The sequence below is a fragment of the Cynocephalus volans genome, chromosome 6, assembly GCF_027409185.1.
Source record: "Cynocephalus volans isolate mCynVol1 chromosome 6, mCynVol1.pri, whole genome shotgun sequence".
Taxonomy (NCBI): Eukaryota; Metazoa; Chordata; class Mammalia; order Dermoptera; family Cynocephalidae; genus Cynocephalus; species Cynocephalus volans.
In genome coordinates this window covers 42,914,244-42,938,066 of record NC_084465.1, presented here as the reverse complement: position 1 = coordinate 42,938,066, position 23,823 = coordinate 42,914,244, and the positions used below count along the sequence as shown (strand labels likewise).

At 37.3% G+C, this 23,823-nt stretch overlaps 1 protein-coding gene across 2 annotated transcripts in view; it reads left to right on the top strand.

Annotated features, from left to right (window-relative positions):
• The window catches only part of ZNF277 (zinc finger protein 277), a 129,921-nt gene that overhangs the window by 90,583 nt on the left and 15,515 nt on the right, over positions 1-23,823 (top strand). For both annotated transcript variants that reach the window (XM_063098748.1, XM_063098747.1), the window contains exons 5-6: positions 13,405-13,496; positions 22,206-22,316. In XM_063098748.1, the coding sequence (XP_062954818.1) occupies positions 13,405-13,496; positions 22,206-22,316 (203 nt within the window). The remainder of the gene's footprint in view (positions 1-13,404; positions 13,497-22,205; positions 22,317-23,823) is intronic.

Genomic DNA, 23,823 nt, shown 5'->3' with positions numbered 1-23,823 from the left:
GGTTCTCTCTTCAACTTCGACAAGCCTGCTGGTTAAACTCTCCGTTGTGTTTTTTATTTCGCTGAATAACTTCTTCAGTTCAGCAAGTTCTGCTACATTTTTTTTCAGGACATTGATTTCCTTGTATATTTCCTCTTTCAGATCCTGTATACTTTTCCTCATTTCATCATGATGTCTAGCTGAGTTTTCTTGTATCTCATTCAGTTTCCTTAGAATTATCACTCGAAATTCCTTGTCAGTTATTTCAAGGGCTTCTTGTTCTATAGGATCTAGAGTATGAGATTTATTAACTTTTGGTGGTGTACTTTCTTGATTTTTTGTATTTCTGGTGTCTTTTTTTTGGTGTTTATTCATTGTGGCAGGGGGTTTCACAGTCCACCGGTTTGAGACTAATGACTAACTAGGATGTTGCTGTGGTTGCCAATTTGGTATGACTCCCGCCGTGACTGCTCAGTTGGCCTCTAGTGTCTTGTGTGTGTGGTTGCCTCGGGTCTTGGGCTTCTCCGGGGATCCACCTTTCTGGTCAGCTTGTACTCTGCTGGGCTGGTGGATCACGTACCACAGGGTGTGTGATCTCTGTTGAGCTTTCACTTTCTGTACAGGACTTCTCCCCGTTCCGTGTGCTCTGGCCCAGGCTGTTAGATCGTGCAGTGGCGACCCCACCAGGTGTGTGGTTTCTGTCGAGTCTCCGCCTCCCTGGCCGCAGCACGTCTCCCCCCTCTGTGCACACTGTGCTGTGCTGGGGCGTGTCTTCTCCACCCCTCGTCTATCAGCTGGGCCTTCAAGACCCTGCTCAGCACCGCCTCGCCCAGGAAGTCTAACAGGTTTCTGCTAGGCACAGACGACCGGTCTCTCTGGGTGCCTTTGTAGCACTGTGTAGATCTTTCTCGGGTCTTATTCACCTTTGTATCCCCCCGGTATAAACCGAGTCTAGTGCCCGCCTGCAGCCTGCTCTCCGGCAGGTTCAAGCGGACCTGGGAACTCTCCTACCACACTATTCCCAACCAGAAATTCGTTAGGCTTTTTTTCCAAACTGGTGGTCACAGAGATGGTATCTGCCTCCCAGTAACAGGAAGTTTACCGGGGCGGAGTCCAGGGTGTGGTGGAGTGACAGTCGGCCCGCCCGTACTTCCTAGCCCTCCCAACACTGGTCGGGACGCCCCACACCCCCAGCCCTGCCAGAGAACCGCGGAGGGAGTGGGAGAGGAGGCCGGCCCACAGGCTCCGGAAAGCCCCGCGCCAGGCCAAGCAAATGGGCTCAGTGATGGCCGAGCAGGGCGGAGCTGCCCGCACCTGGGAAAATGGAGGCAGCACCGGGGCAGTGAGTGGCCTGGTGGTGCAGGCGGGAGCCGCGTGGGCATCCACCCCCCGAACAGAGCTGTGCCAGGGATCACTCACAGTGCTGTGCCAGGTCAGGCGCTCACTCTGTCTCTGGTTCGTTGCCTTCCGTGTTCTCGGCGCTGCCGCCTCGGGCTGTTCAGTCCCATAAAGTGTTTTTGATACCTGTAGTTAAGATCAGCTTTACTTCCTTGTGGTAATGCAAGCTATTTCCATTGGATTTGTCTTTTTAAGCACCAGTTTTTTGCTTTCCTGTGTATAAATTCTTATCTACATAAACATTTTCTAAATTGCTCTTTCCTAAATTGACTGATTTTTATAATTTTCACCCTAACTCACATTTTTATTTTCTACCTATATGTCAGTCCCCTGTGACTATGTTGAGTACCATCTGCTGTGTTTGCTATTTCATTGTTTCTTCTGCTTTCAGTATATGAATAAAGATGAAAGACTACACACTGACCCTTTTGCTACCATACTTGACATTTTATACCAATTAGAAAAACATACAACTTGTTGTCATTATTCTTTGCCTAGTACATAAGCTGATCTTGTATTCTTTATTGTGTAATGAAAATTTTATATGATTTCCTCAGCTGTTTTGAGAAGCTCAAGCATACAACATCTGTGACATTCTGTTCATCTCCTTATTCTGTAAATCCATAAATAAAACCTGGTTTATAGCCCAGCATGACATTTTTTAGAAAAATAAAACCACCAAGCTGATGGGCTTTGATTTACACATCTTTGTGGTGCATTCTATGGATTTTCTCCTAATACTATAATTTTTTGTTCATAAGTGACTTGAAACATATGCTACAACTAATTCTATCAGATGCCAAGTTTTATAAAGGAAGGAAGGAAAGAGAGAAGGAAATAAAAAGAAAAAGGATTTTTCTTGGTTACCCAGGTAGCTTCTCCTCAGTTTTGCCTCACTAATGCCTGATCAGCAGCTGTCAACATGTTTGCTACAGAAGGAAGCACAGAATTTAAAGCTCCGTTGTGTTTTTTCACATTGTAGCAAGTTAACAGCAATGAAAATAAAAGTGTTAGGGCATAGTGGTGAGGTGGCTCTCTTCTTCCTAGACTCTTCCTAATCACTCAAAGAACTTGAGGAAATAGAGACCATAGGAAACAGAGCAGCTCCTTTCAACATTTATTGTGTATCCCTGTCTGTAATGCACAGTTGGAGCTACAAAGATGAATAAAATAGTTCTGCCCACAGCAAGCTTATTATCTGGTGATTTCAGATGGTGTAATCAACATTTTAAGTTGATTACATAATGATGATAACATTAACAAGATTTTTCTAGCAGTCATCCATGCATATACATTGGAATACCATTATTGAGTTTGGAAAAATTTCCCTTTCTACCCATCAGAGCCTCAGTCCCAGGCTGGCAAGTTATTTTGTGGTTTAAGATTTAGAGGCAAGGTACCTGTATTAGTCCATTTCTGTTGCTTATAAAAAATACACAGAACTGGGTGATTTATAAAGAAAACACAATTTGTTGCTTACAGTTTCTAAGGCTGGGAAGTCCAAAGTCTGGTGAAACACATCTGCTGAGAGGCTTGGTCGTGGTGACAGTGATGGCAGGCTGTCATACTGCAAAAATGGCGGAGCAGAGAGAGAGCAAGAAAACAACTTCCTGGTTCATTCTCCTTTTAAAGCCCTCCAAATTATGCCCATGACCACCATTTTTAATCCATTCACTACAGCATGGTCCTACTATCCAATTACCTCTTCAAAGCTCCACCTTTCAATTACCGTAATAGGATTTCCTACCCTCAACAGTTATGGTTTTGATTAAGCTTCTAATATTTGAAACTTGGGGGCACAATTCAAGCTTCAGTGTGTTTGGGAGGAACATAATTCAGTCCACTACAGAACCTAACAACCAAATGAAATGTGTGACCCTGGGATGGTCTTGGGTGGGAATTATGGAGGAATATTGAAAGACATTCTTGGGACGGTTGAAGAAATCTAAGTATTGTCTGGGTGCCAAATGCTAGTTTGAAGTTATTGTTAATTTTCTTAGGTGTGATGATTAAGGTTTTGTGATTATATGTAGGGAAATGTCCTTATTCTTAGGAGAGGCGTGCTAAAGTATTTAAGGTGTCATGATGTCTGCAACTTATTTTCAGATGGTTCAGAAAGAAAAAAGTGTATAATGCATAAATAGGTGTGGTGTGTGTGCATGTATGCATGTAGAGAGAAGGAGAGACTGGCAAAATTTTAACAATTACCGAATGTAAGTATTGGGTGTAGGAATGTTCTTTATACTATTCTTTCAACTTTACTATGTTGGTGAAAATTTTCATAATAAAAAACTGGAGAAAAAATAAAAAGAGACTGACAAATTTAAGGAAAAGCTACCTATCTTAAATAGCTTCCAGGTTTACTAATTCATTTAGCATGTCATGACATACCTACGTCAGCAAAGCTAATTTCAACAAGTAAAAGTTAAAGCACAGCCTTATAACACCAAGGTCACAGATTCAGATCCCCCTACCAGCCAGCCACCAAAAAAATAGAAAGGAGAACTTTCTTCTTAATTTACTGAATTAATTACAATAGGATAATGAAAGCTGTTCCAGATATAATAGTTACGGGATTAAAATAATTTGTATTTTCTTATGATTTATGTATAAGTAAAATTTAATCAAAAGTGTATATAATCGTTGCTATTTTAAGGAATAAGGAGAATTTCTTTTATTTTAATAAGGCACAAGCACTTCATAGAGTAAACTTTATTAGAGTGGATAGCAAGGAAACCTTGATACCATTATTCCAGTTCTTAATATTTTTTAAAAAATAAAATAAAAATAATTGTGTTCTACAGCAATATACTGTTTTTTTAACTATTGGGTTCAGTAATTATCACTCTAGTTCATTTCCTTCTCTTGAATTACAGCACCTGTTTTGCTCAAAAAGTCGTCTTAGCAACAAACATGTATTTATGCCTTTAAGAAATATACGTATTAAAGTTATACATGTATAGTATTAAAACTTTAAATTATTAATTTTTATTAAAAAAGTGAAAACCTATCCCCCAAATCCCTACCCCATAGCAATGTAAAATTTTCTGTGTATCCCTAAAAATTGTCAGCTGTGAGTTTAAAAAAAAAACATTACGACTTGTTAAATCATAACCAACAACAAATTTCTTCTCATAGGATAGTTTACATATACAGTAGGCTATTATCTTTGTCTAAACAAATATCTTACCAGCTTACTGTTCCTGTCGGAAGCTCACCATTTTACGTTATATATGAACTATAAACCATATGAGTGCCAACCTTATGTCAGTAAGAGACAATTAAGTGTGTTCTAAATCCCTCTCTTTTCAGAAGTCCATTTTGATTTTCAGGAGAGCATTCAGATTTGTAGAGCGTATGTTGTTGTACCTGGGGTATAAGTTTAGTTGTCAGGTGTTTATTGAGAATCTGCTGTGAGAAATTGTGTGTATATGGCATAAAGGAGCTCATTTTCCATTAATAGAGGTGGTTAAGTCATAGTTTTACTGAAGACCAAGCTATGTAGATGCCAATTGAATGCTTTAAATTGATAAAATGGAGGTATCACTTTTAGTACAAAAGTGGTCTGGGACAGTCACTTTAATGATTTGTAGACTGTTTCAGAAGCAATCACCAGAAACTGAATCCTAAAGAAGTGGTATTCCCAAGGCCACATTAAGAGCTAGTTAATCACAAAAACAGGACGAAAGTACAGAACTGCTAAATCCCAGCTGATTGTTTTTTCCACTCACCACAGAGATGTAGCATTTGAACTGAGCCTTGAAGGATAAGGGTAAAGAACTCTTAACAGGGAAAGATGGGGGAAAGAGGGAACAATTACTCAGCTGTTGAATGGCTTAAGAAATCATAATAGGTAGTTGAGAAATATCAATGAAAATAATAATATACAAATTATCATATGTTTTCTTGCTTTTCCCTATAACATAAGGTTATATGGGGAAGCAATGTGAAAAAAAGGCTTTTAAAAACCTAGGTTAGAATTAGGTACAGAACATTTTGAATGCCATGCTAAAGATTGTGGATTTTATTCTGTAGAAAACAGGAAGGCATTAGTGTGTTACTTAAGGTTTTGTTGAATACCAGTTCTAGTTGTTACACTGCCAGATAGAGTCATTACATATTTATAGACTAATTTTTTTATCAATATACAATGTAGTTTGATTTTCGTGTCCCTCTACCAATGCCTCTCTCCCCTCTCCTGCCCATCAACATCATATCTGTTCACTTGTCTTAACAAGTTCAAGGAATTGTGATTGTTGTGTCATCTTCCCCGCTACCCCTGCCCCGTTTGTATGTGTATTTATTTATTCATTTTTAGCTCCCACAAATAAGTTAGAACATGTGGTAATTCTCTTTCTGTGCCTGACTTATTTCACTTAATATAATTTTTTCCGAGTCCATCCATGTTGCTGTGAATGGTAGTATTTCATTCTTTTTTATAGCAGAGTAGAATTCCATTGTGTGGATATACCACATTTTCTGAGTCCACTCATCTGATGATGGACATTTGGGCTGGTTCCAACTCTTGGCTAATGTAAATAGTTCTACAATAAACACTGGAGTACAGGTATCCCTTTGACATGATGATTTCCATTCCTTTGGGTATATTCCCAGGGGTGGAATAGCTGGGTCATATGGTAGATCTATCTGTAATTGTTTGAGGAACCTCTAAACCATTTTCCATAAAGGCTGCACCATTTTGCAGTCCCACCAACAATGTAGGAGGGCTCCTTTTTTTCCTCAACCTTGCCAGCATTTATCATTCAGAGTCTTTTGGATTTTAGCCATCCTAACTGAAGTGAGATGGTATCTCAGTGTGGTTTTGACTTGCATTTCCCAAATGCTGAGTGATGTTGAGCATTTTTTCATGTGTCTGTTGGCCATTCGTATATCTTCCTTTGAGAAATGCCTGTTTAGCTCCTTTGCCAATTTTTTAATTGGGTTACTTGTTTTTTTGCTATAAAGTTGTTTGAGTTCCTTATATATTCTAGATATTAATCCTTTGTCAGATGTATATTTTGCAAATATTTTCTCCCATTCTGTAGGTTGTAATTTAACCCTGTTAGTTGTTTCTTTTGCTGTGCAGAAGTTTTTAGTTTGATATAATCCCATTTGTTTATTTTTGCTTTGGTTGCCTGTGCTTTTGGGGTGGTATTCATGAAGTCTGTACCCAATCCTACTTCCTGGAATGTTTCTCCTATGTTTTCTTTAAGTAGTTTTATTGTTTCAGGGTGTATATTTAATTCTTTAATTCATTTTGAGTTGATTTTGGTATATGATGAGAGGTATAGGTCTAGTTTCGTTCTTCTGCATATGGTTATCTAGTTTTCCCAGCACCATTTGCTGAGAAGCAGTCTCTTCCCCAGTGTGTAGACTTGGTGCCTTTGTTGAAGATCAGATGGCTGTAGGTGTATGGGTTGATTTCAGGATTCGCTATTCTATTCCATTGAACCATGTGTCTGTTTTTATGCCAGTACCATGCTGTTTTGGGTTATTATAGCTTTGTAGTATAGTTTAAAGTCAGGTAGTGTGATGCCTTCAGCTTTTTTTTTTTTTTTGCTCTTAATTGCTTTGGCTATTTGTGGTCTTTTGCCATTCCACATAAATGTTAGGATAGTTTTTTCCATTTCAGAGAAAAATGTCATTGGAATTTTGATGGGGATTGCATTGAATTTGTATGTAACTTTGGATAGTATGGACATTTTCACAATGTTAATTCTTCCAACCAGAAGCATAGGATATCTTTCTGTCTTCTTGTGTCCTCTTTAGTTTCTCTCAACAGTGGTTTGTAGTTCTCATTGAAGAGATTTTTCACATCCCTGGTTAACTTTATTCTTAAGTATTTTATTTTTTTAGTGGCTATTGTAAATGGGCAGGCTTTCTTGATTTCTTTTTCTGCATGTTCGCTGTTGGAGTATAGAAATGCTACTGATTTTTGTGTGTTGATTTTGTATCCTGCAAATTTGCTGAAATCATTTATCAACTCTTGAAGAGTTTTTTTGTAGAGGCTTTAGGCTGTTTGATATATAGGATCATGTCATCTGCAAACAGGGACAGTTTGACTTCATCTTTTCGAATCTGCATACCTTTAATTTCATTCTCTTCTCTGGTTGATCTGGCTAGTACTTCCAACACTATGTTGAATAGGAGTGGTAAGAGTGGGTATACTTGTCTCATTCCTGTTATTAAGGGAAAAGCTCTCAGCTTTTACCCATTCAGGATGATATTGGCAGTGGGCTTATCATATATAGCTTTAATTATGTTTAGATACTTTCCATCTATACCTAACTTTTAGAGAGTCTTTATCATGAACAAATGTTGAATTTTGTCAAATGCTTTTTCAGCATCTATAGAGATAATTGTATGGTCTTTGTCTTTGATTTTACTGATGTGGTATATCACATTTATTGATTTGCATATACAGAACCAACCTTGCATCCCTGGGATGAATCCCACTTGATCATGGTGTATAATTTTGTGTATGTGTTGCTGTATTCTGTTAACTAGTATTTTTTTATTGAGGATTTTTGCATCTATATTCATCAAGGATATTGGCCTGTAGTTTTCTTTTTTTGTTGTATCTTTGGTTTTGGTATCGGGGTGATGTTTGCTTCATAGAATGAGTTTGGGAGAATGGCCTCTGTTTCAGTCTTTTGGAATAGTTTGTAAAGAATTGGTATCAATTCCTCTTTGAAGGTTTGGTAGAATTCTGCAGTGAACCCATGTGGTCCTTGGCTTTTCTTTGTTGGGAGCTTTCCGATAACAGCTTCAATCTCTTTTATTGTTGTTGGTCTGTTTAGATTTTCTATATCTTTTTGGCTCAGTTTTGGTAGTTAGTGTGTGTCCAGAAATTTATCTGTTTCCTCCAGATTTTCGAATTTGTTGGCATATAGTTGTTCGCAGTAGTCTCTCATGATTTCTTGTATTTGTGAGGTATCAGTTGTAATATCACCTTTTTTATTTCTAATTTGTGTTATTTGGGTCTTCTCTCTTCTTTTTTTGATTAGGCTTGCTAATGGTTTGTCAATTTTACTTATCTTTTCAAAAAACCAACTTTTTGATTCATTGATCTTTTGTATCACCTTTTGGGTGTGTATTTCATTAAGTTCTGCTCTGATCTTAATTATTTCTTTCTGTCTGCTAACTTTGGGCTTGGATTGTTCTTGTTTTTCTAGTTCTGTAAGGTGAAGTGTTAGGTTGTTTACTTGCCATCTTTCCATTCTTCTGAAGTAAGCATTTAATGTGATAAATTTCCCCCTTAGTACTTCTTTTGCAGTATTCCACAGATTTTGGTATGAGGTGTCATTATTTTCGTTAGTTCCAATAAATTTTTTTATTTCTTCTTAGACCCATATGTCATTAAGTAGAATGCTGTTTAATTTCCATGTGTTTGTATAGTTTCCAGAATTTCATTTGTTATTGATTTCGAATTTTAATCCATTGTGATCTGAAAAAATCCATGGAATAATTCCAATTGTTTTGAATTTGTTGAGACTTGATTTGTTACCTAACATGTGATCTATCCAGGAGAATTTTCCATGTGCTGATGAGAAGAGTGAATATTCTGAGGCTGTTGGATGGAATGTTCTGTAGATATCTGCCAAGTCCAATTGGTCTAAAGTGTTGTTTAAATCTTGTGTTTCTCTGCTGATTCTTTGCCTAGATAATCTGTCCAATATTGAGAGTGGGGTATTCTATCTCATTCTTTAGGTATAATAGTGTTTGCTTTTTAAATCTGGCTGCTCTTACGTTGGGTGCTTATATATACATGATTGTTATGTCTTGATGGGTAAATCCTTTTATCATTATATAGTGGCCTTCTCTATCTCTTTTTATGGTTTTTGGTTTAATGTCTATTTTATCAGATATAAGAATAGCTACTCCTGCTCGTTTTTCATTTCTGTTTGCCTGGTATATCTTTTTCCATCCTTTCACTCTTAGTCTCTGTGTGTCTTTACATGTGAGGTGAGTCTCCTAAAGGCAGCTTATAGTTGGGTCCATCTTTTTAATCCAGTCAGTCAGTCTGTGTCTTTTCAGTGGGGAATTTAATCCTTTTACATTAAGAGTTGTTATTGAAAGGTGCCGATTTACTCCTAGCATTTTATTGATTTTTGTTTGGATATCTCAAGTATCTTTTATTCCTTTCTTTCTGATTTACTGTTTGTCTTCTGTATTTGTTGGTTTCTTGGGGTGGTAGATAAACTTTTTTTTTCTCTTTATTGTTAGCATTTTTATTTTACTAGTGGATTTTGGTTTTTCTTGAGTATTTATGGCAGTGATTGTTGTTTTTCAGGTACCAAACCCAGTACGCCCTTGAGAATTTCTTGTAAGGTTGTCGTGTGGTAGTGAACTCCCACAGTTTTTGTTTGTCTAAGAAATATACTATTTGTCCTTCATTTTGGAAGGATAGCCTTGCTGTCCTTCCAAAATAAAGTATTCTTGGCTGGCAATCTTTGTCTTTTAATATTTTGAATATATCATCCTACTATTCTTTTCTGGCTTTTAGGGTTTCTGATGAAAAGTCTGAATGTTAGTCTGATTGGGACTCCCTTATAGGTGACTTGATGCTTCTGTCTTGCAGCTTTTAAGATTTTCTCTTTGTCTTTGAGTTTTGCCAGTTTGACTATAACATGTCTTGGAGAGGACCTTTTTGAGCTGAATATGTTTGGGGATCTTTGAGCCTCCTGAATCTGAAGATCTGTGTCTTTCCCTATACCTGGGAAGTTTCTGCCATTTTTTTCGTTGAATATATTTTCAATGCCATTTCCTTTTTCCTCCCCTTCTGGAAATACCCATGATTCGGATATTTGAGCACTTAAGGTTGTCTGTTATCTCTCTTAGATTTCCTTCAGTGTTTTTAATTCTTTTTCCTTTTTTTGTCCACCAGTGTTATTTCAAACAGCCCATCTGCAAGGTCAAAAATTCTCTCTTCTACCTGTTCTAGCCTGCTGGTTAAACTCTCTGTTGCGTTTTTAATTTTGTTGAATGAATTCTTCAGCTCCACAAACTCTGCTACATTCTTTTTCAGGGCATTGATTTCTTTGTACATTTCTTTTTTCAGGTCCTGTATACTTTTTCTCATTTCATTGTGTTGTCTAACTGAGTTTTCTTGTATCTCATTTAGTTTCCTTAGAATTGTTGATCGAAATTCCTTGTCAGTCATTTCAAGGACTTCCTGTTCTATGGGATCTAGAGCTTGAGAGTTATTATTACCCTTTGGTCGTGGTGTACTTTTTTGATTTTTCATATTTCTGGTATCTTTCCTTTGGTGTTTAGTCATTATGGCAGGTGATTTCACAGTCCTCTCATTCGACCATAATGTCTGGCTAGGATCCTGCAGAGACTGCCAATTTAGCATGGCTGCCTCGGTGCCTGTGGGTGGGAGGCTTGGGCCTCTCTGGGCCACAGGCACTGGCCTGGGCTGGGAGTCCCATAGTGGTACCTACCTGTTCTGGCGTGGGTGGCTTGGGGTGTGTGGGCCTGGCAGTTCTCAGGCCTCTCTGGGGGCCTCTCTGGGTGGCATGCACTGGCCTAGGCTGGGAGTTCTATGGCAGTGCATACCTGCTCTGGCACGGGTGCCTGACTTGCACTCAGGATGGTCACGGTTGAAGTTCTGGTTCCCCTGCAGCCAGTCCTGAGATCTTTATAGACTAATTTTTTAAGGTGCATTACAGTCAAATTTTGTCTTTCATCTGGGCATGCATCAGATAATCATACTTTTAAAATGTATAGAATGGCTGGTTAACTCAGTTGGTTAGAGCATAACCTTGTAACACCAAGGTTATGGGTTTGGATCTCTGAACTAGCTAGCCTCCAAGAAAATAAACAAAATAAAAAATAAAAATAAGTGTGTGTATGAGAAAAGTCTTCCATATAAATCCATTCATCTGGTATCTGGGAACCTCAATAGACACAAATTACAGAGAACCCAGAAATAAGAGACAAAGCATCCCTTCCAGATGAAAATAATTGCCATAAAGCCCATCCAAGGAAGATACTGGGAGCTAGTTTTTCTCAGGTACCAAACATATTCACTTAATTTTATCCTTAGAATTTGATTATCTGTTTTTCCATAGCTGGTTTTGGGAGTTTTTATAGTTTTATTCCAGGTTAAGGGGAAGAACAGAAAGTACAAACAAAGGACAGGAAATGGAAGGTGTAGATGGGGGAGCCAGTTGGTATGTACCAAAGTAGACCCACTAATAGTAATAAAAAGCTTCAGTGAATAACAGGAGGTAAATATAGATGGATATAACAGAGAGAGAATAAAACGAGAAGAGCACAAACAGTTTAGAGTCATTTGTAAGGGCAAAGAGATTTTTTAAGTGAAATATTTGTATTACAGTACATTATGGTAGGACCTTGTATCATATAGAACAGGTTAAATTATATTTTGAATTTGGAATGCATAGAAAACATGAGGGATGTCTTGGAAACCATCCTATGCAAAACGTAACCCTTTAAATATCAAATTAAAATTTCTGTGATCTAGAAAATTCTAAATAATAGCTCTTTTTCTAATTAATCCAGGAATAAGGCGTAATTGTATTTGCATATATTATCTATCTTGTTATTTTAGTGCGTTCCAAAGCTCCAAATGCTGAGAAGCTTATTCATATTGTTCTCATCTCAGTCATGCTTTTTTGTGGGTATTTTGCAAGAAAAATTTTAAGGGCTGGCTGGTTAGTTCAGTTAGTTAGAGTGCAGCCTTGTAACACCAAAGTTAGAGGATCAGATCCCTTTACTGGCCAGCCACCAAAAAAAAAAAAAAAAAAAAATTAAGTGGATGTAGAAAAGTCTGTATATCACATATTTCACAAAGGTATTGATATTCAACGCTGTGCCCCACAGATATGTACAATCAATTATGTTTCAATAAAAAAAAATAGATGTTGGGTAATATACAGTAGGAATTAATGTGGGCTGGATAACAATAACATAACATTTAATGACTCATCTACAATTTGAACTCTTTACATAAATTATCTGATTTAATCCTGTACACAGTGCCGTGAGATAATATTTTTATTTTCATCTTTAAAAAGGAAAAACAGGATTAAAGAGGTTAAATTATTGATTACAAGTGAGTGCTACATTCCAATTCCATATCTACTCAATATTTCAGAGCTTGAGTTCTTAACTGTTGTACTGTAGTCAGAAATGGCCACATGATAGAAATGGGAATCAGGTTGAATCTTGATGAACAGGTGAGACTTGTAACAGTGAAAAGCAAAGGGAAATAAAATAACCTCAAGGAAAGATAATGCATAGAACCACTCTGATTATAGCAGGACCTTACCATAGCATGTTTAAAATTATTTGAGTTGGAGATTAGCAAGATAATTGTGCATGAAAACAATGTTTAAGAAAAGTTTTCTAGCAGCAAAAACGATGGATATGGAAGAGGGATTGAAGTCAGGCAGACCCTGTAGGAGATTTATGTATAGTAATCCCATAATGACTGAATAAAAGCTGAACTCAAGGTGATGACATTGAGAATGGTAGAGAAAAGTAATATGAAAGATAGTTTGAGTGAAAAATTGATTAGAACTTGATTACAGACTAAACCAAGAATTAAGGAAAGGAGCGAGTCAAAGGCCCTACAACGTTTTTGGAAGAGGGTAAGGATGGGAGATGAATGACAAGGATAAAAGAAAGGACAGGGTAGGGAAGGATGGTAATACCTTGTTGACTTTGATTTTCCTTCATAGCTGTCCAAATGGAGTGTTCTGTAGGCATTTAATTGTAGAGTTGGAGATTTTTTGGGTTTGTTTTTGGTTTTGGCAGCTGGCCAGTATAGGGATCCAAACCCATGACCTTGCCATGCTCTAACCAACTGAACTAACCAGTCAGACCCTAGACTTGGAATTTTGATGCAAGGACAGGAATGGAGAAATTTGAAATATTGGCAACTCTCATATACTTCCTTTTTGCTTCCACCCCAGTTTCCCATTTAGACTGACATTTTTCATTAGCTGACTGTGCATTTATTAAAGATAATGTCATAAATTTGTTTCTACTTTACAGAAAGAAATTCTGGAACAGCAGCAGCAAGAACGAAATGATACCAATTTTCATGGCGTTTGTATGTTTTGTAGTGAGGAATTTCTTGGAAACAGGTTTGTCATTATGTATCTTTAAATGTTACTGTTTTTAATCTGAAAACTCATCAAAACATAACTGTTGGTTATATAAATTAAGTTATGCATGTTGGCTCAGGCCCTTTCATGTATCAGCAGGATTTTTTATTTTATTTTAAATACATCTAACATCAAAGATGGACTGTGGTTGCTCTAAGCAGAACAGGGGAATAAATTCTTAAAATGCAAAAAATAGATTTATGTTTAATATTGTAAGGCTTTTAAGACTGGCTGACAGGCAGGATCATATGCAACAAACTACTGCAGATGTGCCTCTCTATACTAACTTGTTAACTCTAGATTGTTGGCATTTTTTCACTGTTGAATATTAAAAATGATAAAGGCCTAAAAAAGAAGTGGGGATTGGCAATTCTGTCATCAACTCTAACTGGTCCAAAACCAACTGGTGTACTACCACTCAATGTCTGGCACTAAACACTCAGACTTAGCATCAGATTCTACAACTTTAAGGGCACAGCCCCCAGCAAGACTGCCCCTACTTCAGACACCAGTCATAAGTTTAGGGATTCCCAGGCTGCCCACACTTTTGATCGGCTGGCTACAAATTTAAAGGTTCCCACTGATAATTTTCATGGGTTTGATAATTCACTAAAATGACTCAGAACTCAAGAAAGCACTGTATTTACGATTACAGTTTTATTATAAAGGATAAAGATCAGGAATAGCCAAATGAAGAGATGGATAGAACAAAGTCTGGGAGGATCCTGAATGCAGAGTTTCTGTGCCTTCTCCCCAAGGAATCAGGACCTGTTACCCTCCTGGTACACCGACCAAAAATCTCCACTGAGCTTTGATGTCCAGAGTTTTTGTTAGGACTTCATTAAATAGGCATGATTGATTGATTAATTGAACTCACTCTGCAACCTCCCTTTCCTCTCTGGAGGTTAGATTGGTTCAAATTTCCAATCCTCTAATTATGTGGTTGGTCTTTCCAGTGACCAGCCCCCATCTAGAAGCTATCTAGGGGCTTCCATGAGTCACCTCATTAACGTAATAAAGATACTCCTTTTAATAGAGAAATTCCAAGGGGTTTTAAATCTCTGTTCCAGGAACCAGGAACAAATACTAGACAAATCTCTTATTATGCAACAGTAACATTTACAAAATGTACATTCACTTAAATACAAGTCATGAAGTTGTAACCTCATTGAAATGAGAACATGCAGTTGACAATCAGACTCAACATGCAATGGACAATCAGAAAACATTATTTTCTGCCCACTTGAAAGACAGCAGTCTTTAATGAAAACATAGCCTAGCACAGTAACTGGTGCTGTTGTGTGAAAAACATTGAAAAAGGGAGGGTAGCTACTCACTTGATTTTAAAAAAGGGTTTGGTTGAGGTATTAATGCTTAAAACACCAGTGATGAAGGTTTGATTCTCATGTACATCAGTTAACATAGAGAAAAATCTGTTCTAAGGCCACTGATTGTACTTCTAACTTTGTCCTTCTGTTTCAAAGGGCTTTATGGGGATGACAGTAAGGACCAAGCTTAAGAGTTGTTATGGATCAGTGAAAACCCATCTCACTATCAAAAAGTTTATCAAACATTGTTACTGACAGTCTTTTAACAAGATATTTCTCATTTTAGGTTAAGGTAATTATTAACCTAGTGAATAGGATGTGATTATTCTTAAGGATCCCTAGTATTGACATATGGGAAGCTACAAATGATACTTTATTTTCTATAGTTTAAGCTTTTCTAAATGTGGATATTGATATATTGATATCATTTGAAGTATTGTTGATCATAAACTCTGATAATATTGATATTTAAACATACTGAATGTTGGTACTCCTCTAGTTCCTAATATAATCCTCCTGTTCTTCTTTTCTACCTATATCTATATTCTTTTTTTTTTTTTTTTTTTTTTTTTTTGTCTTTTTGTGACCAGTAAGGGGATCGCAACCCTTGGAGTGGTGTCGCCCGCACTGCGCTCAGCCAGTGAGCGCACTGGCCATTCCTATATAGGATCCGAACCAGCGGCGGGAGCGCCACTGCGCTCCCAAGCACCACACTCTCCCAAGTGTGCCACAGGGCCGGCCCTATATCTATATTCTTTATTGAGTCAGATCTCATTGGATTTAAGTGAGCTCCTCAGAAGTCTTGACTGACTAAATCATTGTTCTCTTTTAATGAACATTTTAAGAAATTAGCCAATGAGAAAAATAAGCAGCATTTAATTATTATAAAATGTCCCCTTTACAGCAGCAGTTCTTACTTATGAAGAAGTCATTCTATAATAATATTAAACAACCTGATTCCAGCAATGCAGTATATTAGCAGTGTTGCAGGCCTACATTTCTGTCTTCCTCGTAAGAATAGAAAGACAGAGAAAATGGGTAATGGACAAGGATAAAGAAATGAGTACTTTCTTGTTACCCTTTGTCTGCTCTTTCCCCTCCCCTATATACCCTTGTCTTTGGAATGTAAAAGCTATTTCTTTCAAACCACTTGTGTCTTTGAATCTAAAGTGTCTTTCTTGTAGACAACATATAGTCAGATCATGTTTTTTCATTTATTCTGCCAATCTGCACCTTTTGGTTAGAGTGTTTCATCCATTTGTTTTTAATGTAATTACTAATAAGATGGGATTTACTGCTACCATTTTGCTATTTGTTTTCTGTTTTAGGTCTTTTGTTTCTCTCCTCCATTACTGCCTTCTTTTGTTTGTTTGTTTGTTTGTTTGTTTTATCTTTGGCAGCTGGCCAATAAGGGATCTGAACCCTTGACCTTGATATTATCAGCACTGCACTCTAACCAACTGAACTAACCAGCCAGCCCCTGAATTGGTGTATTTTAGTGTATGATTTTAATTCCCTTGTTGTTTCTTTTATCATATTTTTGAGCTATATTCTTAGTGGTTGCCCTGGGGATTACAATTAACATTTTAATTTGAAACACTCTAGTTCAGATTAATACCAAGTTAATTTCAATAATATGCAAAAACTCTACTTCCATGTAGTTTGATCCCTCCCCAATCCTTTGCACTTGTTTTCATACGAGTTACAACTTTATACATTATCAGCTCATTAACAAGTTTTATAATTACTACTTTATGCACTTGTCTTTTACATCACATATGAGAAGAAAAGTGTTATAAACAAATATATATTTATGCTGTCTTTTATATTTTCCTGTGTAATTAGTTTTACCAGTGCTTCTGATTTTTTCATGTACATTTTGTTGCTGTCTAGTGTCCCTTCCTTTTTGCCTAAAAGACTCCCTTCAGTTTCTTGTTGGGCAGGTCTGCTAGCAACGAATTCCCTCAGCTTCTGTTTATCTGGGAATGTCTTGATTTCTCCCTCATTTCTTTCTTCTTCATCTTTTGTGGAACAGTTTTGCTGGATATAGAATTTGGTTGACACTCTTTTTCTTTCAGCACTTTGAACATGTCATCCCGTGCCCTCTAGTGTCCATAATTTCTGACAAGAAGTCAAATGTTAGTCTTACTAAGGATTCCTTGTGTGTAATGAGTTGATTTTTTTCTTACAACTTTCAAGACTTTTTGTCTATTGACAGTTTATGTCTTGGTATGGATCTCTTTGATTTATTCTACCTGAAGATTGTTGGGCTTCTTAGATGTTTAGGTTAATGTTTTATTTGGTAAGTTTTCGGATATTATTTCTTAATGTTCTTTCTCTCTCTCCCCACTTCCCTCTCCCCACACTCCCTTCTCACTCCTGCCTCCCCGCTCCCCACTCTCCTTTCCCCTTTTGGGAATCCTGTTATACATATGTTGGTAGAGGGCTGGCCAGTTAGCCCACTTGGTTAGAGCATGGTGTTGATAACACTGAGGTAAAGAGTTCAGATCCCCTTACTGGCCAGCCACCAAAAACAAACAAACACTATATTAGTAGAATTTGGTGGTCTCTGAGGCTCTGTTTATTTTTCATTATTCTTTTTTTCTTCTTTTCCTCATACTGGAAAATCTCAGTTGACCAGTCTTCAAGTGCACTGATTCTTGTTTCTGATACCTCAGATCTTCTTTTCAACCCCTCTAGCAAATTTTTCATTTTGGTTATTGTACTTTTCAGCTTCAGACTTGCTCTTTTGTTGGAGTTTTTTACATAATTTTTGTCTTTTTATTGGTATTCTGTGCTTGGTAAGATATTCTCATACTCTCCTTTGATTTTTTTTTTCTTAGACATGGTTTCTTTTAGTTCTTTGAATGTATTTATATTAGATGACTTAAAGGCTTTGTCTAGTAAGTTCAACATCTGGGCTTCCTCAGGGGAAATTTCTATTGACTTCTATTTTTCCTTGTGTATGAGGCATGGTTTCTTACTTCTTTGCATGTCTTGTACTTTTTTTGTTGAAAACTCAACATTTAAATAATATATTGTGGCAACTCTGGAAATCAGATTTCTACTCTGCCCCACCAGGGATTTTGTTGCTGTTTTCATGTTTAGTGACTTACCTGGGTTTTCTCTGAAGTGTATATTCTTGGTCGTGTGTGACCACTAAAGTCTCTGCCCAGTTAGCTTAGTGTTCAGCTATTGATCAGAGATTTTCTTAAATGCTCTGAACCAGTATGTCTTCTGCCCTTTGTCAAGGGGCTCTGTATGTGGGTTGGGGAACATATTCAACACTTCATCAGTTTACAATTCTGCCTTATTTTATGCTTGTGTAGAGTCTCAAGGTTAGAGGTGAGAGATTAGGGTCTTTCCTGGGCATGCTCACAGTCTTGCTCATATGTGTGCCCTTCTAGATCTCTGGGAATATGTCATAACTTTTCAAAGTCCCCCTTAGACATCTCATTCCCCAGATTTTCCTTTTATGTTTTTTGCCAGCCTGTTATTTACCCCAATTAGTAATTCCTCAGGCAGCTGCAATGTTAAAATATTGTCACTGATTGTTTTTGGTAAATGCCTTGGAGATGAGACATTTCTCACTGAGTGACCTGAGTCAGGTCAAATAAAGACAAACCCTGTGAATGGAACTTTTCCCAGCACCTGCCAAACAGATTAAATAGTAACAATTCTTTAGGAATGGCCCAATCCTATTTTGCCCTCTCCACTGGCTACGAGGCTGATGGTTGTCAAGGCTATTGTGTAGCTAAGGAAATGGAAATGGAATAGGGCAATTTAAAACACCACAAGGCTCACCATTCTTACCAAAATTGACCCATTTTTCTTAATAAATGCTTCTTGGATTGTTACAAGCCTGTGGTTAATTTCCAGAGTTCTAAAAAAGTTGATTTTAACCATTTTTGCCAGTGTACTTGTTTCTTTTATAGAGAAGCAGATTTTCAGAGGTTGTTACTCCACCATTCCAGAAGTACTTCTCTTAAAGCTGTTTCTTTAATCTCATTTGCCCAATTCATGTCTATAAGTTTAGAGATGACTCTGACTACATACAATGTTAAACGAGAAAAAAAAAAAAAGATATTGGAGAGAACTATGTAGGGAAGTCTTTCTTCCCAAAGTGTAAAGAGAGAGAAATATTTGAGAAGGAAAAAGTACATGAAATAATGTTTTAAGTGAAACTTCATTTAAACCCAAAATGTATTAATTGTATATTTATAATTATTACATGCCTTGAAGGACCACTGTGAATGTGAAAAAGTGTAGTAATTATGAAAACTAAGTTTATGTGAAACTTGTAATTTCAAGAAAAAATTGTGCATTTAATGATAAAATTAAGTTTATGAAGAAGATAAGGAGTTGGAATACTATTTAAAACTGTCATGCATTTAATCTCCCAGAAGTTAAAACTAAGTTGACAAGGAATTAATTTAAAAATTAAAAATAAAGAAATGAATTCAGCAATTTAGGGAATCATCCTGGCTGATCAGGAATTTAAAAATTTCAAAATCTTAAATGAAGTAGGTCAAGTAAGGTGCCATCTCTACTCTAAGGCCCCAAAGATTTTCCTGGCCCTTAACTAACCAGCTGCTGTGGCTAGAAGGGTGAATACAGGTGGTTCCAGTCTTTCCCTACCTTCTCACCTCAGGCTAATAGGCTGAATCCATCTAATTTTTAATTAGCTAACAAACCACTTAGGTACTTATATTATCAGGGTTCTCCAGAGAAACAAAACCAATAGGATATATATATAAGAGGATATATATTATGAGAATTGACTCATACAATTATGGAAGCTGAGAAGTCCCACGATATGCTGTCTGCACACTGGAGATCAAAGAAAGCCAGTGGTGAATTCAGTCCAGTGCTAATCTCTTCCAGAAATACCCTCATAGACACACCCAGAAATAATGTTTACCAGCTATCTGGGCATCCTTTAACCTAGCCAAGTTGACACATAAAATTAACCGTCCTAGGGCCTAGCCAGTTAGTTAAGTTGTTAGAGCATGGTGTTATAACGCCAAGGACAAAGGTCCAGATCCTTAACAGCGGCCAACTGCCAAAATAAATAAGTAATTTTTAAAAATTAACCATCATAGTACTGGAGAGGACAGCCCCTTCTTTTTCAGCCTGTTGCCAATTTTACCTATTTCTGACCCCCTTTTCAGTACCTGGATGTCAGACTTGGAACCTCTGGGCAATCCGAGCTAAGGCTGGGCCACTCCTAGGAGAACCCCTCTGAAGCCAAAAGACATCAAAACCACCAGATCAGAGAGTGGGGCCATGTAAAGACTGTTAACCCCACCAACCCTCTTCACACACTGGCTCTGCATCCACTCAGTCTCCTTCCAGGTCCTGACTCAATTTTGGCCCCTTTTGGTAAAACTCTCCTAGATCCAGAAGGCACTAGATGGTAGCAATTAAGCACATGGGCAGGGGAAGCCTCCTAACATACCTACTTATTTGAGAAAGTTGCCTGCTAACCCTTATCCCCTCACTTTCAAGATCTGGATGCCTGGCTGGCAGCCCTCAAAAAGGTTCAGAGAATGCCAAGGCTCCCATGGCCACATTCACAGTGGGACAATAGAGCCTGGAATCATGGGAACTTTCTAGTACACCTGCACATCCTGAACCAGCTGCTCCATTTTAAGGTTTGGATGTCAGGCCTGAAAGCCTTGGGTGGGTCTGACTCAGACTTTGATGTGCTTGGGGGAACACCTTGGAGTCAAGAAGGCATAGGGCCTGGCCCAACTGAGCCTGGAAATAGGTCTTGAGGACTGTCAGTTCAACCCTCATTCCTCTTATCTAGCTGCTGGCTAGGGCTGAAGGCCTTCCTGAGCCAACCCACTTGGATCCCAGAAGCCACTGGGGCTTGCCCCAACAGAGTCTTAGAGACTGGGGAAGGTTCCTAACCCACCTACCCACCCACCCATTGAGTTAGCACTGGCTTAACTTTCATCTCCTAACTTACAGACTCTAGATGCCAAGCCTTTAGGCCCCAGACGGGTTGAGAGCAGGACTAAGCTCCCATGAGCACATTCATTGTGACTCTTAATGGCAAAAGATCCTGATCCAACATAGCCTGGGGGTGAGGAAAACCTCCTAACCTGCCTGTACCCTTTGAGACAGCTGTTATTTCTGACTTCATCCAGGCATAATCTAGGATCTGGACCTTCATCCTGGAAGTTCTAGGCAGATGCACCTATGGCTTGGCCACTGTAGGGAGAACCTCCCTGGATCCAGAGGCTCTGTCCCCTACCCCAACACAGCCTTGGGCATAGAGGAAGTTTTCTAACCCTCTGCCTCACACCCCCTGCCACTCACTCACCCACCCCACTTCCTGCAGGAGACTCCCAGCTGTGCTTCCACCTGGACCCTTCCACAGCATAGCGCTTTGGCCTGAAGCCCCTTGGAAAGTCTAGCTCTATCCTGTGTTCCCAAAAGGCACTGTGAACTACCCTAACAAGTAGTTTTAATCAAAGTTATAAGTAATAGTTAAGCAGTTTGACAAATGGACATATTAATCATGAGATTAATAAGTGTATCTCCTACATAGTAAAAAAAAAAAAAAAAAAAGGCATCAAACATTTTTATGGAGTTGGTTGCTTTATTTCACTTTCTCAAGGGAAAAACAAAACATTAAAATCAATTTTGGGGGTGGTAGTGCAGGTAAGTGTCTAAATAAGCTAGATAAAATATACTATATAGTATGACACTATGCATAGTCTATCGATGGTATGTGTACTGATGAGTTCCAAAAAACTGCCACCTTTATTTTATGAACTAAATTTATGATAAAGGCCCAGTAGAATCTATTGTACACATATGCTTTTTTGTTATGCAAAACTACATAAATTAAAATTTTCCTTTTCTGCATAAACTAATTAACAGGCTGGTCATGTATTTTAGGTTATCATTAACACTTGCATGCAATTAGACCTGTTAATTGTGAGTTCCCAGGTCTCTGACTAGAGATAAGCTGGCTAAATGTCTGTGATCTTAGATCATTGCAGGTCATATTTCTGTTAGGCAGTTGCTTCATCGTCTTCCCCGTGGTGAATTGGAAAAGTAGAGGAAGCACAGTTCATTTAATAGTTTAAAGGACAGAAACCTGATTCTCTTGTAGGTCTAGTGGCAGATTCTGGAACAAATTTTGGCCCCCTTTTATACTGCTGATGTGCTTATGGTTATACTTACATACTTTATAACATGTCACTCTTTCATAGCTAAGATGTTTGTGCCCATATTGAACACTTGGTTATGCCTCTAATTAGTGTTATTGTACAAATGCTATTCCTAGCCTGCTTTTTTTCTAAATCATTTATAAATAATACAAATTGCTCAAATTTATTCCTAGATCTCTTCTTTTGAACCACATGGCTAGAGAACATGCTTTCAACATTGGATTGCCAGACAACATTGTAAACTGCAATGAATTTCTGTGTACATTACAGAAAAAGCTTGACAAGTAGGTACTATTTCATGAAACACTGCCTAAATCTATTTTAATCTCGACCTCTGTTTAAATTTTTAAAAATTAATAGTAAGAAGTAATTAAAGTGGAAATTTCTCATGTCAGAGTTCACATTTTCTATAACAGTCCTCATTTTATCTGATTGTATTGCCTAGTGTTTTTTAAATTTTCAAAATAAAATGTCATATTTGTCAAACAATATACATACCATATAAGATATGTCTTATAGGGTATGAAGCACATACTAATCCTCCAGCCTAAGAAATAGAACATTATTAATTCCTTTGACTCTCTCTGTGTGCCTTTCTGTATTAGTATCTCCCTAGAAACTACTGTTCTTAATGTTGGAATTGTAATTCCTTCCTTTACTTTTCACTATAGTTTTTCTACATATTTAGTAAAGTAAATATATTGTCAAATTGTTGTATGTTATTCAGTTTTATATGAGACATATCATACTTAATGCATTCTTCTACCTTTTAGTTTTCATTCACATTTATATATGACATTCCATTTTCCCAATGTCATATTCTGGCAGCTTTGGTTATCTAGAGCTTAGCCTGCTGAAATAAGGAAGGAAATTCTCTAGGTCACCAAAATTGTTTTTAAAAATGTACACACTTTTCTTTCTAAGAAAGGGCCTAAGATTTTTTTTTCTCTGCACCTAGTTTTCCTCATTTAAATATATAGTAACAAGTTTGATGTCTCAACCCACAACATTTAGAGCAATTAAAAAAAAAGAAGTTTTAAATGATATAGATGAATTATAAAATGTTCTTAACTCAAATTTTCATGTCAACACTATGTTAAAACAAGTCCCTTCACTCTTGTTAAATGACCCATCATTTATAAAACAAGACCAGATATGCTTTCTAGCAAGATTAGCAGTAATGAATATCCACAATCAGCTTATCACCCATAAAGTGTTTACTATAAAAGAATATACTTATTTCTATAGCATAAGAAATGAGCGAAAGGGTGTTTAGTAGAGATAGAAAAGAATTCAAAATTGAAACAATGACAGATTGCGGTTATTTTTGTTAAAAATTTTTGTGTAAAAGACTGTGTGATTCCCGAAAATAGAACTCTGATGACTCATGGGTAGAAGTTACAGGCAGTATCAACTGTCAAGTTTAGTATGAGAAAGATATTTTGTTAGCAGCCTGTTCAAAACTGGTAATCACTGCTTCCATTAGGTAATGAATTCCTAGTCAGTGGAAGTATTCAGGTAGAAAGTGTATGAGAATGATATAATAATTATAGCTACCATTTATTTTATTAATACATATGCAATAAAATAACTTGCACAGTTTATAGCACACAGTAATTGCTCAATAAATAAATAAATATATGTATATGAAGTTATCATAAGTCTCTACAAGGTAAGTATTATCTTCAGTCAAGAGACCAGAAAATGGCAACAGAGAGGGCAAGTAACTTTACCAAGTCCCTCAGCCAAGCAGGTATTGGAGCTAGGAATCAAACACTGCAAATCAGCTCA